At 38.8% G+C, this 18,761-nt stretch overlaps 1 protein-coding gene across 2 annotated transcripts in view; it reads right to left on the bottom strand.

Annotated features, from left to right (window-relative positions):
* Window positions 1-18,761, bottom strand: part of PLPPR5 (phospholipid phosphatase related 5) — a 108,975-nt gene that overhangs the window by 24,819 nt on the left and 65,395 nt on the right. For both annotated transcript variants that reach the window (XM_008507213.2, XM_008507149.2), the window contains exon 4: window positions 6,605-6,781. In XM_008507213.2, coding sequence (XP_008505435.1) covers window positions 6,605-6,781 — 177 coding nt within the window. The remainder of the gene's footprint in view (window positions 1-6,604; window positions 6,782-18,761) is intronic.

The following is an 18,761-nucleotide window of genomic DNA, read 5'->3' as shown; positions in this document are numbered from 1 at the left end:
AGTTTCACATCATTTCATGAAATAGACACACACATCCCTTTTTATTAATATTATAAATTAATGGAAAATTGGGCAGATGAAAAAAATTACCACCGATTCTTCTGAAGAAAGATTTGTTGAAATGAAATAACTATGCTATTTATATAGGTAAGTTATAGACATGTGTAACTCATGAGATTAAATTAAGTTCATTTAGAGTTAATATGTCCTTCTGAAATTAGTATAATTGTTTTTTATATTATTTAAGTGTGAAGAACTCTTTGAAAGGTTATATCAGTTATCTCTTTGCCCACATTGAGGGTCAGAACAATACCATCGAAACAGCTGAGAATTCATATGTGAAATATTTAAATGCCTGAGACATAGTAGATATTCATTAAATGGTATCTATTAGCATAATGATTATTCATCATTACTGTTATTATTTAAATTATAAGGAAGGAAATTACCAAATCTTCCTTAGAATCATATTCAAATATTTAATGTCTTGTCTGCTAACATTCACAAGTATGGAATTGATTTCCTATTAGTAAAAATGCTCATAGGAAAAAGCAAGAGACCTGGTTTTGGATCCTGAGTCTATAAGCTCTTGGAAAGTGTTCTGGGTCTCAGTTTTCTCAATTCAAAAGTGAGGAGATCACCAAATTAGCTCCATTTCTTTGGTAGGCAAACGTATGACAAATACAACAAATGTCCAAAATGAAGCCTAAGATCTGCCTATCTCCTAACCCCACTGCAAACCTGATCTTGTTCTGGGCCTCTCAAGGAAAGGAAACATCTCCACACCCCCATTCCCCTAACGTGTTACACAAGGCTGAAAACTTGTATTCTTCCTTCACACATCCTATACTCAAACTTCACTCAATTTGCTCAATTTTCCTTCCTAAATATTTTGATTTCTTATATCTTTGTTCTGTCTCCACCATGAGCTCAAAAGATTAAGCAATCGCCACCACTTGCTAGATTCTGCATAGCTTTCTAAAGTCTCCCCAAATCCAGTCTTGGCCCTCTCCAATCCGTATTCTGCAATGATGTGAGAATCATCTTTCCAAAATGCAAACTGGATCATGTCATCCTTCTCAAAACCATTCTGTGGCTTGGCTTCCCATTTCTCATAAAGGGTAAACTCTGGCCCACCTCCACAGCCTTCTTTCTCTCAGTTTTCCAAACAGCTTCTGCTCTCCTTCACATCCTTCTGTTTGGAATACTCATCTCCACTGTCTCTGGACACTGCATCTTACTCATCTATGGAATCTCAGCTCAGTCTCATCTCCTCATTAGCCTTCCCTGACCCCAGGCTGTTTTGTTTGTTTGCTTACATGGAACTGTGATTTTTTTCATCAAAGTGCCTATCTCTGTATGAAACTATACATTTGTTAAAGTAACACTTTGGTTAATGTAAGTCTCTTCCAAGGTTGTGAGCTCCAGGAAAACAAAGATGCCTCTTTTTGCTCACGATTGTATTGTCAGTGCCACAGTGAATGAATAGATTAGTGAATGAGCAGGCATCCAGCCCAAAACTTCTCAACTTTTCTGATGTTCCTGTATAATTCAAAGTGACTTTCCTTTGAAATATTCTATCTTTACATTAGTCGCTTTCATGTGTATAATTCCACCCTCTCCTACAAAAACGACATCAAGAAGTCATCACTACACATATGTTTTTGTTTTCTTTTTCCAGTAGTGACAATAAATTAATCTGATCCATTTGTGATCATTTTTCCCTTTTTCCTTGTGGAAAGTAAAACATCTTTGTTGCATAGGGTTAAGTGCGTGGGCTTTGGGGTCACACAGGCCTCGGCCTTAATCCTGGGCTGTCTTATTTAGTAACTTTGTGAGCCTGGGTAAGCTACTTAATGTAACTAGACCTGTTTATTTTATCTGCAAAATGAGGACAATAATAAATACATGTCAATGTGTTGTTGTGAGAATTACTTGAGTTAATGTAGTAAAGAGTACTCAAATAATTCATTATTATGAGATATGTTGTTATGTTGATATATGTTCTTACATATAATAATATGACAAGCTAACGTTGTGGCTCAGAGCTCAGGAAACTTGAATATTTTGCCTGACATGGTAAAATACATCTTTTTTGGAAGTGTTCTGAGGCATACATTTGTATAAAGGAAGATTAATCAATCTACAAGTCATGGTCAACCAGTATTCATGTTTTCCTAAGCATGGGGATTCTGTTCTCTAACTTCAAAGAAAATGCACATAGGTAAGAGCAATAAACTTAGTACAGAATGTGATTCCTTATTAGATTGTAATAGGGCAAACTGCAAGTGTAGTGGAAATTCAGGAAAAATGAGGGAACCAGGTGATCAGGGGACCCTTCCGAGGAAGCTGGGACACGTCTGAGAAAAATCTCAAGCGCCTAAAAAAGGAATTGAATATAGTCATTAAGATGAGGACCATGATATCCAGAGCCCACTCTGTACCACACACTTGACTGCCCTTATTACATATGGGATTTCACTTAACCCACAAAAGAGCTCTGGGAAGTAAAGAAAACAGTCCATTCATTCATTCATCAGCATTTCCTGAGACCTTCCTATGTACCAGACCCTGAACTGCATACTGGGAATATGCAGTGAAGAAAACAAACAAACTTTTTCTATCAGGAGTTTATATTCTAATGGTCTGATAGCAAAAAAAAAACACCAAAAATATTACATGTGGTGTATTAAAAGTTGAAATGTGCTACAAAGAAAAGTAAATAGGAAATGAGGAAGAAGTCCTTGGAGTGGGACAGCCATTTTAAATATGGTTCAGGGAAGGCCTCACTATTTTAGGAATAATGAGGGGCTGAGTGACTTGTTCTAGGTCACACATGGAGCAAGTGCCAAAAGCAGGATTCAACCTAGGTTTGTCTGACTCCCACACCCCTGTTTTGGTCTGTAAAATATACAGAGAAAAGGGCATCCCCACTGAGGCAAATGCATCGGCTGAGCAAAGCCTGTCCGTGAGAAAGGAAGAAAACTGACTGGATTCAAAGTACGAGATTTCTGCTGTAAAGACGGAAGCATAAACTTGGCTAGGAAGAGTGCAACCAGAGTACTGAGGACCCCGAAGTCCAATGGAAGTGTCTGGAGTTAATGCAGCAGGAAAGAGGTCTTTGCTTTTGTTTTTCGTGTTTTTATTAGCAATGAATTACGTCATCACGTGTACAGAAGCAGAATGGGAGGTATTTGGAGGAGAGTCTGAAGTGAGGAGCTAGCTAGGAACCTAAAGATATAATAGGAGTAAGAAACATTGATTTTTTAATTGAGAGGTTATCGTCAGAATGGCAAAGAAATAAGGCATGGAAGAAATACTGTCGTAGTGGAAATGAGCTGGGGCTAGCTGAATCACTGGATGAGGGGGATGAACGAGGCGAATGAGTCAGAGGCAAATGCCAGACACTGGGTGACTGGGGAATGTGGGTGCCTTTACTCGAGACACAGAGGCCTGGAGGAGGTTAGTATTCATTTTATTTCGGAATCATCTGAGAGCTTCGCACACACTGCAAGATAATTGGAAATACCCCAGGATATTGCCAGCTAGAGCTGCAGTGACTGCTCAAAATAAATGTTCTACTTAGTTGCCCAGATGAGAAACCCAGGAATCATCATAGATTGCTCCCTTTCCTTCGCCTCCATCATCTCCAGTGTCCCATCAAGCTCCAAACCACTCCACCTCCTAAATCCCTCCCTGATATGGATACCCTCCTTTCTCTCTGCCCACTGAGGCCCACTTTGCGCCATTTTCTTTCCCTGGTTCTGCATAACTTGTCCCCTCTGTCCTCACCTGGAGTTTTATTTTCAAAGCACAAATTGCGTCAGAGTAAAAGGGACTGAAAGGAAACAAACTATCATTTATTGAACTTATTTCAGTCATTTATGTGGCTACTCATTGAACACATACTATTTCGTTTAACCTTTATAAATCCTTACAATCTTTAAGGAGGCTGTTATTAGCCTCATTTAAAGAGGAAGAACCCGAGGCTCAGAAAGGTTAGGTAAATTGCCTAATCGCATGAACTGAGTACATAGAGAAGCTGAGATTCACCCAGCTTTAACTCACTTGAACCCTGACAGTGGCTCCCAAATCACCTAAATTTTTTAAAAAGCCCAGATGATTCTAACACAGAAGGCCATTTGGGATATTCCTCCTGTGTGCGTTTCCATCCTCCCCTCTTGTCACTCATGCTGGATGACTGGTACCATTCCAGGGTGCCATGCTCTCTCATGCACATGCTGGGCCCTGGGCCTAGCATACACTAAGGGCTCCATATGATTTGTTTCATGAAGCATTTCATAGCCTCTGTGTCCTATGCTCTTGGTCTCTTCTTCCTTACACCCAGCCTAGACCTACCTGCTTTCCAAATTTTTCAAGTTTATGTATCATCTCCCCTTTCTGATTGCCCCTAAATCCCAACATAGCTGTTCTCTTAAGTATATGAACCTCTATCATTACATTTAACCTCTATAAAACACTTTGCATCTATCTGGCCCCACCCAATTGTGATCTGTTTAAGAATATGGACTGTATCTTTTTCAGGTATTCATTCCCAGCACCAAGCACAGTGCCTGGATTATAATAGGAGCTAATGTTCATTTTATGAAGAGAAGGAGGGAATGTTCGAGGGAACAACCTATTACTGTCTGACCCTGAACCAGACTGTGACTCCATAGGAGCATGTTCATCTGAGCCCCCCTATATCCCCAGTTCTTGGTACAGAGCCTGGCTCCCATAGGCACTCACACTCAGAAATAGTTGTGCATGAATGTATAAATACTTGTTTAGTTATTACATAGTTAAAGCATTATTTCTATATTTATTTTTTTGAGGAAGATTAGCCCTGAGCTAACTGCTGACAGTCCTCCTCTTTTTGCTGAGGAAGCCTAGCCGTGAGCTAACATCCATGCCCATCTTCCTCTACTTTATATGTGGGATGCCTACCACAGCATGGTGTGCCAAGCGGTGCCACGTCTGCACCTGGGATCCAAACCGCGAACCCCGGGCCGCCGAGAAGGGGAACGTGAGCACTTAACCACTGCGCCACTGGGCCAGATCCTAAACATTATTTACATGACCTTTTCATAAGGTCATTTTCCTGGGTGTATGGAAACGTTTGAAGGGCCATTATGGAATGTTCTGAATATGTTCAATAGGAGGGTCTTGAGCCCAAGGGGGATCACGGTCCAAGTCATCATTAACCACATGGTTCTCAGGTGAGGGCGTGAATGGGAAGACACTAGGGTTCTAGATTTGGCCTTGAAAGGTGTCAAGATGTTCACTGGAGTAAAGAGAAGATGGCAACAGGCATAGGAAGAGAAGCAGGAAGCCTGATGAGATGCCAGTGAAGATATTTTGGACCTGTGGAAACTGAAATGCAGTTACATCTGACACTAGTGCTTTGAAGTTTTGACTTTTGGTATACTCTTTGACTTGCCTATGATTATTGTCTTCAGATTTGCGTAAGGTAGGTTTTTTTGTTTTGTTTTAAATGTTTTAACCTGTTTCACCTGTGGTGAGTGAAAGCAAGGAAAAGGTTCTGATTCAAGCCTGGGCCCCATTTTCCTGAGGCTATAGAACATCTTCGGGAGGGAGAGACAGAGTGATATCAGGAAGAAAAGCAGCATAGGGTGCAGAGCAGGGATGAGGGCATAGTCACTACTTCATCACACGAGGTTCTGGAGGAAATAACCAATTTAAAATGCCTGGTTCACAAATTGTGCTCCAATCTTTGGTAGCTGGAAATGTTCATATAAGTTTTTGCTTACTGGTTGTGAACTAGTGAAAGGAGGCTGAAGAAGCAAAGCTAAGTGTGAGAAGCAACTTAAATGTAATCAAAATGGAAATAAAGTGTTTCTTATATTAACGTGTCAATGCAAAGCTATGTTTTGAATTATAGTCTACACTTATTCCATCTGGGTAAAATGTTATATATCCACACTTATAATGGACTGATTAACTCCAAATCCAGACTAAAATGTATTTTCCAATAACCAAAACCCACAGAAATATTCCATAGAGATTTTATAATGGGAGTAGAGATGACACCTTACTTCTCAGAAGTCACTATATATGCTCTGCGCTACCTGGCAAGGTCTAATTTGAGATGGTCTTGTCTTGGAAACTACCCACGAATGGTAAGTGACGGAAATGAACTGGTTCACCGCACAGTGAGATTTACCCGTCAGCAAGTGCTGTGACACAGTGGCTCATGGAGAGCTCTGTGCTGAGTCACTAAGGCACTTTGGGGTGCTCCAGATACTTCAGGATGCAAAGCGCCCTGAGGAAATTTTAAAAATATCCAAGCAACCCCGTCTTAAAAAACTATCTGGGGAGGACTAAGTGTTTTTAGTCTTGCTCCATTTTATCTGAAAATATTTAGTTCACCTTGAAATGTAGAATTTACATTTTTTCCATCCCTAACCCTGACTTGAGGCAGAACAGATGAGGGATGAGGAAAAAAATGAATGACTTAAAGTATATATATTATCATTTGATATATCCCATTTAGATAGACTCAGTGATTCACACTTGTGTTTTCTTACAGCGGTTATACAAGCTAACTTAAAACCCAATGATAGCCAAATAAATTTGTACTTACCAGAAATACTGCTATAGATATTCCAACCAGAAAGCCTGCTATCACGTCTGACCAGTGATTTCGATACTCGGCTACTCTGTTGAGACCAGTAAGGAAGGCCAAACACATCAGGCCCAAGCATAGAACGGGCTTAGCAAGTCTTGTTCCTTTGGCTTTGATTGTGTTGGTAATGTACATCTGAAATAGAAAGTGAAAAACAGGACTTTTCAGGAAGGTATTTCCTTGATATATATCTCATATATGTATATGTACACATATATATTTATAGACATATATATATGCCTATATAGTTCCATAATTAACTGCAATTTATAAATTTTTTGAAGGAAGTTCCTTAAAAGTAGAATTTAAGTGTGGTGATTATTTAATTTTACTTAGCTGATATTTACTAATGGCTAATTCTTATGTAATATTAATCATTTAGGAACACTGAGCACAGATACTCCAAGTGACTGTTTTTAACTTTTAATGTACCTACTCTTATTTTATATGAATTTACATTTTAGATTAATACTGTTAGAAGGAGAAAACTGATAAAGGAGTGTTTTCATGTTTACATCTTTGTATGCCATATTGAGAGGATGCATACTAGATAGAATCAGAACTCGTGAATAGAGCTATAAAAAATAAAACGGAGTAGATTTTCACTAAAAAGATACTATTTTGAAGAAGGAATTTAAGGTTCAATGCGGTGCCAAGGTTTGCTTTTATGTTGTTGTCTGAAATTGTGAAATTAACTAAATTTTATCAGCCAAAATTAGGACAACAAAAAAAATCACTTAATTACAAACGGAGAACTGTCAGCTAAACACAAAATAAAACACTGACTAGATACCTACATTTCTGGTATCTTCACATGTGCTAATGAAGAACATACAGTCTTCAAATCTGATTTTTTCTATAGCTCAGCTGCTTATAACTTAAACCATGTGTTACTATATACGGAAATCTGTTGACTGGAAGGGGAACATGTCAGTTATTATTTCAAGTCATTACTAAAGTAACTATAGAAGAGATGGCTTTGACAGTACAATAAGTTTTTATAGTATTCATATTAGTAAATATCTGATACTAATAATATTACTCAGCAAAGTACTTAGAAATGCATGCAACCACTTGCCTATTGTCCTGAGCTGCATATAAAAGACATTTGCCTAAGAATTAAACCAGAGTCAGCACTTAAGTTTTTAATTCATAGCAGCCATTTTAGAATGCTATGAAATTGAAAGATTATCTTCTCTGGTTGGTTTGTTTGTTTCTGGGCTAAGTTTGCAGTCCTCTTAGCTGCCAGAAGAAGCTGTATGAATATTTAAACAGCCCATGTGATACAAGGCTTCTATCTAGCCATGTTCTAGCCCTTTGCAACCTATCCCAGATACCAAAACCCAAGGGCGGGGAAAAAAATAAAAGCTGGATTGTCTCCATTTTCAGCCTGTTACCTTCAGAGCTAGGTCTGTGTATTCTAAACCTGTGCTGGGAAGAGCTGAATAATTTCAGTTATGGAGGGTATGTGTACATGAGAGGGAAATAGGAAGAGATGAGAAAGAGAAAATGATGCTTTTGCCATTCTGAGAGAATATGTTAAAGAGCTCTGCCCATATGAGTAACAAAGAAAGGATATCACACCACTCCAGGTTTCCAGAGATGCATCTAATAGAGTAATTCCTTATTTGACTAGTGCATATGAATAGGGAGTGAAATTTGGGCTGTTTGTGAGATTTTCTTTGACACACTTAGAGGCTGATTAATGATTCCTTACCTTTGCATTTCTTCCCATCTGTCAGAACTCTAAAGATATCCTATCCTTATTAAGATAAAAAAATGTGGAACGATAACTGAGTAACATTAGTACTGTTAATATTCATTATAGCTGGGATTTAATGAGTGATTGCTGTTCAAAGCAACATTCTAAGCAAATTACCTTATCTTATTAAATCCTCATAATAACCACATAAGTCAGATATCATCATTACCTTCATTTTATACATTTTATAAGTTTTATTGGATCAAGATACAGTTCCTTATGAAGAATACACAACTTGAGTATTGGGGGTGGCTGTTGAGAAGGGAGAGATGTAAATGGGAAGTAGGGGGAAAGCACATAAGTACCTCAATCTTCTTTTCTTCTTTTTTCATTAATTTCTCGCATGGAGGAAATGGCCAATGGACCTGAGTTGAGTATCAGTGAATGCAAGAGAGTTGAAATTAAAGATGGAGAAAGATGGCAGTATCATAGAGGTGAGGCCACATCTATACTCTGCTATTAGGCAGGAGTAGGAAGCAGTGCAAGTGTGGTCTGTGCGGCAAATGTCATACCGAATCTACATGGCTTTGGAAAGCATTTGCCTTACCCCTTCATCCCCAGAGGCCATCTCAGATACAGCCCTGCCCCTACCTGTACAAGTTGTGTAGACCTGTAGTAACCAGTGAGCTTGGGCTACGACCCTCTGAAGTTTCTCTTGAATGTCGAGTTCATTCTTAAGTTGCTCTAATGACTAAAGCCTTGTTTATAAGGTCTCCAAAGACACAGTCTGGCCCCTATGTAAACTCATGAAAAAACTTCTATATTATCATGGGATTTCCCTTTTCCTCCACCAGATCCCCACTTAATGTCCAGACTCTGAATGGAAGAAGATTGAATTTTAAGGGTTATGGGAGAAGGGTGACATTTGTTCAAATACATGCAAGTTTAGGGTGGATCATAGCAGTGCTTTATAATGCACAGATTTTTCTGGAGCATAATCAGTTGGCATGAATGTCACAAAAGAAAAATTAGAGAGTTTTCATTTACACTCGGCAACTCTTTGGTATGTTATGAAAATAAGTGTGTATTACCCAGTCTAATTGTGTTATCCTTACAGAAAGTCTATTATTCCTAATTTGCAGAAGAGGAAATTACAGCATAAGAATCTATTAAGCAAGTTGGATACAGAACAGTAATTGATTATTTATGCTTTCTTGGTTTTTAATTCACTTATGAAACCATCTAGGTTAACCAGATGTCAAAATGTAACTAAAATAAAACAAACAGAAGGTGTATAATTTGAGCAGGATGGTATCCACTCATCCTCAAGGGTCAGTGGATGCTCATTACCTTACAATGCAGAAAGCCAAAGATGATTATTTCCTCTTTGTTAACAGCCTTGTATATATTCTTCTATAATTTTCTCCTTGCTTACACAAATATATACAGTAATTGACACACATATAAACAGGTTTTGCTTACTTGTTTACTTTTACTAAAATGTAATCACAATGCCCATATTATTGAGTAATGTGACTTGACTCAATTGTGAATATAAACATCCATCTGTTGGGTAAGTTGAGAAAGAACTGTACAATTTTAAAACAATAATAATAAGAAAAATCCACAAATATTTGTGGTTTTTAAGCATTTACTAAACACCAGAAACTGTTTCTTCAAAGAGCAGACATCTGACGTTAGCTCCAGAAGGATGAGTACGAGAGTTCCCAGCAAGGGGGAAGTGATGGGGAAACGGTGTCCTAGACCCAGGGGACGGCATCAGTAATCCTGCTGTGTGCTCTCCAAGCACCTGGCTCATTCTCTCTCAGAACACTTCCCACAATGTATGGTTTTTGTTAGTTGGTTTCTTCACTACAGTGAGGACAAAGAAGCCAAATCTAAGTTCCTTACTGTAAGCCCTGTGCTTAGTTAGCACTTTGCCTGACACCCACTAAGCACTTAATGAAGACTTACAAGACATACTAGATTAAAAAAATGGATAAGTGAAAAGTGAAAAGGTACAGGAGAGAGAGTATGGAGTATTTTCTTTGTAGCATTTGTCCCTATCTATGTATATATGTTTATCCGTTTCCTCCAATGGAATACTCCATTAGAATGGAAACTCTGTACACTCAATGTTCTACCTGAAACGGATAGAACACCTTTTACATAGTAGGCATTCAAAAATCATCGAATGGATGAATGCATGAATGGCATGCTTGGGAAAAAGTGAATTTTTGAATTCTTTTATTGTCTGAAAGTACGTATCGTCATCTAAAATTGTCTTGCATATGTATTTACTTTCCATTGTCCTCCTCCTTCTTGGTCATCTCATACTCATGGAGCAATACCAAGTACAGGGTAGGCACCTGTGACAAGAATATTAGCCCCCTAAAGATGCCCATGCACTAATCCCAGGAACTTGGGAATATGTCACCTAATCATAAGTCTTTAAAAGTGGAGAAGCTTTCCTGGCTGTAGTCATATAGAGATTTGAGAATGCTATGCTGCTGTTTTTGAAGATGGAGGAAGGCAGCCACAAGCCAAGGAATTCAGATAGCTTCTAGAATTCTCCCCTGGAGCCTCCTGAAGGCACGCAGCTGGGCTGAAACCTTGATTTTAGCCCAGTGAAACCCATGTTGGACTGCAGACCTGTGGACTCTATGGTAATAAATTTGAGTTGTTTTAGTTTACAAAGTTTGTGGTAATTTGTCATGGTGTCAAAAGAAAACTACTACATTCAAATAATATGTGCTTAATGTGTGAATGAATGAATGCACTGGGATCATAAAAATGATCCATCAGAGGAGATAACTGAGGCACCATGATAAGAGCATCTAATTTGGAACCAATAAGATCTGGGTTTGTGTCCTAGCTCTGCCACTTACTTAGACAAGTTATTCAACCTGTCGAAGCCTTGGTCTCCCTCTATGTAAAATGCAAATGATAATGAAAACATTACCACACAGTGTTGAAAAGATTAAATGACAAAATACAGGTAAAGTACTTAGCATGGAGTTTGGCCTCCAGTGAGCCGTCAGTAACTGCAGGGGTTAAATCAGAGCCAACCTGGTAAACACAACAGGACCAGACCCTGATGCTGAGGGCTGTGCTTGGTGAGTGGAGACCATGAGGATTATGGAGGCATCGTGGCCTCGCATATGGAGAACTTGGTTCCTTCTCTTGCTTTCAGGCTTCTTTTACTTTTTCCTTATGCTATTTTGCCAATTTTCCCTCCTTTTTAAGTCCTCTGCCTAAAGACGTCCACTCATTGTTTATTTGCAGGTGATTATCACGTACTCTTTTATCCTTTGCATCTTCTTTCCTACAGACTAAATGGCCTCCATTCCACCCATCAGTATGGAAATACTTCAGTGGCCAGATTCCTCAGCAATCGGGACACCAGGGCTTTTGACATTCCAGTCCTTCTCTCAAACATAGAGCCCACAATTCATCCTACCAGTGCTTGGATCCTCTGACCAGTCCAAAGTGCAGTTATAACTTTTCTGGATCGTACCCTATAGTCTTACTCATTGATCCATATTTCCTTAGGTTAGGATTGGATAATCTCTGAACTGATTTTCAAGTTTTGACTATTTTGATTACCATAAACTTAAAAAGCAATAGGTATTTTTTTTAAATAACTACATAGCACTATTGGTCACATTGTTTGTGATCTACTAAATCCTGCATGACTTCCTCACAGGGCCTGATGCCCTAATAAGTTCCCCTTATCCTAAATTTCTGGAATGGTTTAAAAAATCAAATTTCTTAATTGTTTTCAAAATAACATTCCACCTGTCAAGACCATTTTGAACTCTGATGTTGACATCTATCATATTAGTCCTCTTTCTCCCAGTTTCTAGTTAGCTCCATACAGATCACCAATAACAATAAGACAGTATCAAGAATAGGACCTCATGGCACTCCATTAGAGATCTATTTGCAAATTGGTATAGAGACATTGAACAAATTTGGGGGGGTGGATTTAATAAGCCAGGTGTGCAGTGTCCTGGAAGTCATATTATTGTATCCATACTTATCCACATTCATAAATTTGCCAAATAGCAATATAAAGGTGTCTGATAAGGTATGGAACAGAATTGTAGTGGGAGGTAACGCAGTGGTGGAAAGACTATGGACTTTGTACCAGACAGATTTGTGTTCACATAATTCAGACCTTTCAGGGCTGTGATGCGGAGGTACAATAAATGGCGGTATAGTGAAGTCATAAATTTTATATACTACAATCTGGGCTGGAGAAAGCATGCAGCTACTTTATTTTCCATATCTGATCTACACTTCATCATGAACATCCATCCTGCTCTGAATAGGAATGGAATGAGGGAGAGAGGAATGTTCAATAAATGCTCAGTTGTTCTCAATTTCCCACTCTCCCCTGTCTGGAAAAATGACACTGGGGTCCAGTTTGAGGCCCACAGGACTGCATAGCTGAGGTGGGGAGGCAACTTCAGAGCAGCCACAGGCCTATCCTACAGAGTGGCCTCTCAGTCTTCGCTGGCCTCCACTGCCATGTGCTTCTCCCTATGAGTCACTGGTGCCCTATTGACAATCACTGTTAATGTCCTTGTAGCCCTATGCTGACCTGGTCCATCTAGGCTCAGATGCTACAAAGATCCTCTGAAACTCCAGGACATCTTCCTTCTAGCCCTAGGTGGGCTGTCTGCCTTCTCTGACTCTGTTGCTGGGTCCTCTGGCCCCCATCACACCTATTTTCTCTGCTGCCTGACCTACCCACCATAGGGATGCACTGAGGTTGAGTTCTCCCAGTTTCAAGCCAGAAATGAAGTACAACTCCATCTACTTTCTGTTTTCTCTTCTACCTCTCTAGAGTTTCTATTATCTGGTGACTAAGTTCCCTCTCAGGGTTTCTAACCTAAAGGTGCTCACCAAATACTCACATCTGCCATTCTGCCCTTTGCCCTCCTCCAGTCTTCCCACTTCCTAGACCCAGAAATGCTGCCTTCCCCTCCCCTCCCCTAGGTTGACGGTACCATCCCTTAAATTATATCCTGTATTCTCTATTACTGGCTTATAATAAAATGCTTAGATCTTCAAATTTTGCTTTTGGTATGTAAAGGCAGCTTTGGAATTTAGAAATTCTTGTTCTCTCTTGACAAAGAGAGATTTGACTATGGAAGCTAAACACTGTCTTCTTTTTTGATTGGTATCAGCCCATCTCTCTTTTTTTCCAGCTTTACTGAGGTATAATTGACAAATAAAAATTATATATACTTAATGTCTTCAACTCGATATTTTGATATATGTGTACATTGTAAGGTAATCACCATAATCAAGCTAATTAACATATCCATTACTTCATATGGTTACCATTTTGTGTGTGTGTGGTGAGAACATTTAAGGTCTGTCTATTCTTTTAGCAAATTTCAATTATACAATACAGTATTCTAAACTATAGTCACACTGCTATAGATTAGATGTGTGTGGTATATATCTCGCTATATAGATATACAATGGAATATTATTCATCCTTAAAAAAGAAGGACATCCTGCCATTTACAGCAACACTGATGAATGTGAAGAACATTATGCTAAGTGAAGTCAGCCAGGCACAGAAAGACAACTACTGCACGACCTCACTTCTATGTGGAACCTAAAATAGCCAAACTCAGAGAAGCAGAGAGTAGAGTGGCGATTGCCAGGAGCTGAGGGAGAGGGATCTGGGGAGATGTTGGCCCTTGTCTTATGGCCCACCCTTCTCTGCGGCACTGAACAGGAGATGAGACATCCTAGAGCTATGTTGTCCAATGTCCAACATGGTAGCCACTAGCAAGTGCAGCTATTGAGCACTTGAAATGTGGCTAGTGGGGTTGAGGGACTGAATTTTTAATTTTAGTTAATTTTAGTTCATTTAAATTTCAAAATTCGTACTTGATTTGATTAGAAAACTTTCAAACATGGGTAGACAAATTGGGTATGCATCTACTTTTTACACTGTAAATTTTATGAAATCTAAATACAAATCAAATATTTCAGATGAAAATTTAGTATCTGAATTGAGATGTATTGCAAGTGTCAAATATACACGGGATTTTGGAAACTTTTTAAAAAAAGAAATGCAAAATGTCTCATTAATACTTTTTACATTGATATATGCTAAAACAGTAATATTTTGGATATACTCAGTTAATAAATTTTTAAAATTAAATTTCCTCCATTTTTTTTTTTTTGACAAAAAATTAGCCCTGAGCCAGTATTTGCCACCAATCCTCTTTTTGCTGAGGAAGATTGGCCCTAAGCTTACATCCGGGCCCATCTTCATCTATTTTATCTGTGAGATGCCTGCCACGGCATGGCTTGATAAACCATGCATAAGTCTGCTCCCAGGATCTGAAGTGGCAAACCCCAGGCCCCCAAAGAGGAACATGCAAACTTAACCGCTGAGCCACCGGGCTGGCCCCTTTTTTTACTTTCTAAAAAAAATGTGACTAATAGAAAATTAAAAATCACATATGTGGTTCATTTTATTGTTCTACTGGACAATGCTGACCTAGACAAGAGCGTCATGATTTAAGGAGAATGGAAAATATACTAATTAATATTCAAAAAAGATTGTATCCATTTCAGCATTTTTTGCTATTTCATTATTTATTTATTACATCAGTTGAAGTTGAGTACTGAGCCTAAAATCATATCTGTATACTTTTATCTATATCTTTTGTATCTATTAATATATTACTGTTTGAAGTAGCAGATGAAATGATATGGAATTATTTTGAATTTTCATTGATTACAAATTTAGTCTATTTTTTTCAGGTTCTGGTTATCATAATAGTTACCTTTTTATATTTCACTTCATCAAAGTTAATCCATTGTTTTTTATTTTATTGATACTCTTTAGATACTTGTGAAATTCCATATTTTGTCAGTGTAAACCAGGAGGAAAGTTCACTTTTAGGAGTTTAGTATCTGGGTTAAAATGTCAATCTACCACTGGTTAGTTCTGTGGCCTTAGATAAATTACTTAACTTCTCAGTCTTAGTTATATCATTTGTAAAATGAAAATGACAATATTAGTTTCTAGAATTTAGCACAGTAATCACACAAGGAATGTAAGTTTTATTATTGTCACATTGCCCCATGAAGATTTTTGTTTGCTTTGTGACTGGAATAAACCTAAGGGATTAAAACAACATATTTAGATTAAAGCTATGCGTTTACTGGGGAAAAATAATAAATTTAATTGCCTAACTTATGGGCATGCGGATAAGGGTCCTTAAACATATTGTATTTGAAAAATCAAGAGCAACCATCCATTTTCTTTACAATATACTTAATGGGTATCTAACAAAAGATGACATAATCACGAACACGGAATTTATCATGTAGTTGCTGTCCTTGAATGAGCAACACTAGGAAGTCACAAATGTGATGCCAATAACAACAACCTCAGTGTTCAGGACCAGCTGGTACATGCAGTTAAGATCAGAATACGCTCAGTGACTCAGCTGCCCCCAGCACAATGGCCGATTGATGGTCTGGTTGTGAATAACAGCCCCTTTATCACTGACACATTTACCTTACCCCTCAAGTGCAGCCGTGGCCGATTTTACATGGAGATCATTTCTCTCCAGTATGAGACAGAGAAACATATCGGGCACATGGCACCCCCTGATAAATACATTATGCACATGGCACTTCCTCCATCAGCTAGAAGATCAAAAGCAGTTTTATTTGACATTTTTTCTGTCATCTATAAAATTGAGCCACACATATTTATGACTTAAAATTTGTTTTCCCTAAACCAGATAAAAAGACAGATAATATTTAGATAAAGATAGGCTGCTGTCTTTTTTCTGATTGTGATACAAGGCAAAGAAAGCTACGTGACATATGAGGAGTTACATTCAAGTAAAAGATATTTGACTCCTATGATTTTAAGAACTCCATCATCTCTAAGATTTAAAGTTCACAGACTAGAAATTCAGGAACTAAAATTAATACTATGTAAAGACCAATCTGGAGATCTTTAAAATATGCGCTACACTGTTAGATGAACTTAGGAATTAGTATCAGCTTAACTTATAGGCAAATGAAGAAGGTAGAACATGCAAAACTATTAAAATACACAAGTAAAATACTTAAGTTTAGGGGGCCGGCCCAGTGGCACAGCAGTTAGGTTGGCATGTCCTGCTTCGGCGGCCTGAGGTTCGCAGGTTGGGATCCCGGGTGTGGACATGGCACCGCTTGGCAAGACATGCTGTGATAGGTGCCCCAAATATAGTGGGAGAAGATGGGCACAAATGTTAGCTCAGGGCCAGTCTTCCTCAGCAAAATGAGGCGGATTGGTGGCAGATATTAGCTCAGGGCTAATCTTCCTCAAAAAAAAAAAATTAAGTTTAATATCAGGGACAAGAAATAAGTGGTAAAAGGGTAAAAGCACATCTCAAATATTTCTGACTAATCCTCAAAACTATTTGAATTTGCAGTTAAATCTTAGGACTCAGAATGTTTCTTAGACTTTCTTCAGTTAAAGAAAAAGTTATAATTAATAAATATGTGATTATCCATATACATAATCTCTGTATGATATACTCTATATACAATATACTCATATATCATACAGCATCATACAAAATTTAAATATGAAGAACTGAGTTCCAGATCTTGAGATATTGTCTTAAATTATATAAGAACAGGAAAAGGTTCATATTATACCTTAAAAAGATAAGTGCAATATTGCAACAAGGAAAAGAAATGTGTACCACAAGGCACGTATACACACAGAGAGAGTTTCATAGTTACCATGCATATATATGAATAGATAGTATATGTAGGTTTGCAATTAGCAACCAAGTACTTTATCGATTTCACATTAATTTTAATAAGTATGATAAATATTAACTGCAGTGTGTGATCTCAAGGGATATCTCAAAATTTGAGAGTGTGCTTATACCACATGATATTGCTGACCTCCACCCTGACTTTTACCTGTGGCTAAGTCACAGGGGGCGGGGAGTCGCAGGAGGTGCCTGCTTTTCCCCACTTATGGCTTGAGAAACCAGAGTTTCTTAGAGAAATGGCTAAGTACAGGTCAGGAGCAGTAATGTTCAAAATGAGACAGAAACAACTTGTCATACTGATATCAGAAAAGGTATCAGAGATTTTTATCATCTTATCAAAAGGCTTAAGGAGCAACTTGAACTCACGTTCCTTGCTGAAAGGGAGGATAATTGGAGCATCAGTAAGGACCATATTGCAATGGATTGAACTACGTCCATGTGTCTGAATCCTGGAGTTCACATCAACACAGGAAAAGAAAGAGAAAAGAAGCTAAGTGGTGACCACAGAGGATGCTAGGGGACCAGCTCATTTAGCTGCAGTTCTCTTTGCAGACTGTTTTGTTCCATAACTAAATAGTTATTTAGGGGAAGTTGTACTCTTCCATCAGGGGACACATCACGTACTGTGTGTCTCTTCTAATGGTGTAGCAGCCCTTTATGCCACTCCCTTAATTTTGATTCAACTAAAAACTGCCTAGATTCATCCCCAGTGTGCCCCTACCCAATTTCCAACTCTCACCTCACACCTCCTCAAGAAGGAGGAAAGTGGAGAAGACGAACCCCTCTGGCATCTCTCCTCCCACAGCCACCAGCTTCTACCCCTCATTCCCAGATGCTTTGGGCATGGGGCACACAAGTTGTCAGATGTCCAGACACCCCTCTCCATGGTGCCTGCCCTGCACCTTAAACCACATTCTCAGCCTCAGTCCCGGCTGTTGGGGGAGTGATCTCATTCTCATTTTGCTACCCAGCATTTTGTTCATAGCTATTATGAAAAGACACTATTATGTGTTGACACAATGTGTATATTTTTCTCCTTTGCTAGTTGATGAGGGATAGAAATTTCCTTCCCTCTTTGTCACCTCAGTGGCTAGCATGGTGCTTGGTTCATACTCATTAACCAATTAATCATAATAACAGTTAAGATCTACCGAATGCTTACTGTTTGTCAAGGACAGTGCTAAGTGCTGTACAGGTATCAGTCATGTAATCCAAACAATCCCCTGACATTGGACTTAACAGTGGAGGTAACTAGGACACGGAAAGTTTAAGTTACTGCCCATGGACTTCAGGCTAATAGTGATGAAGCAGGGATCCAAACTCAATCAGTTCAACTGCAAAGTCTGCGCTCTGAGGATGATGCTGTATGCAGTAGAGAAGTCTTAACCTGAGCCTCGGAGAGGGGGCAGGGCTCGAGGGGTTCCTCAAGCAGAGGGGAGAGCATGCACGAAGGAGCCACTGCAGGAACTAAAAATGACTCAGCCTGTCAGACTGAGGCTCTGTGGGTGGGGTGTGGGTGAGCGCTGGGAGGTACATGCAGAGCGGGGAGTGGCAGGAAATGACACCAGAGAGGTTAACTGGGGCCAGA

The sequence above is a fragment of the Equus przewalskii genome, chromosome 24 (genome assembly GCF_037783145.1).
Source record: "Equus przewalskii isolate Varuska chromosome 24, EquPr2, whole genome shotgun sequence".
Taxonomy (NCBI): Eukaryota; Metazoa; Chordata; class Mammalia; order Perissodactyla; family Equidae; genus Equus; species Equus przewalskii.
The sequence above is the reverse complement of the archived record's forward strand: the minus strand, read 5'-3'. Positions and strand labels throughout refer to the sequence as shown.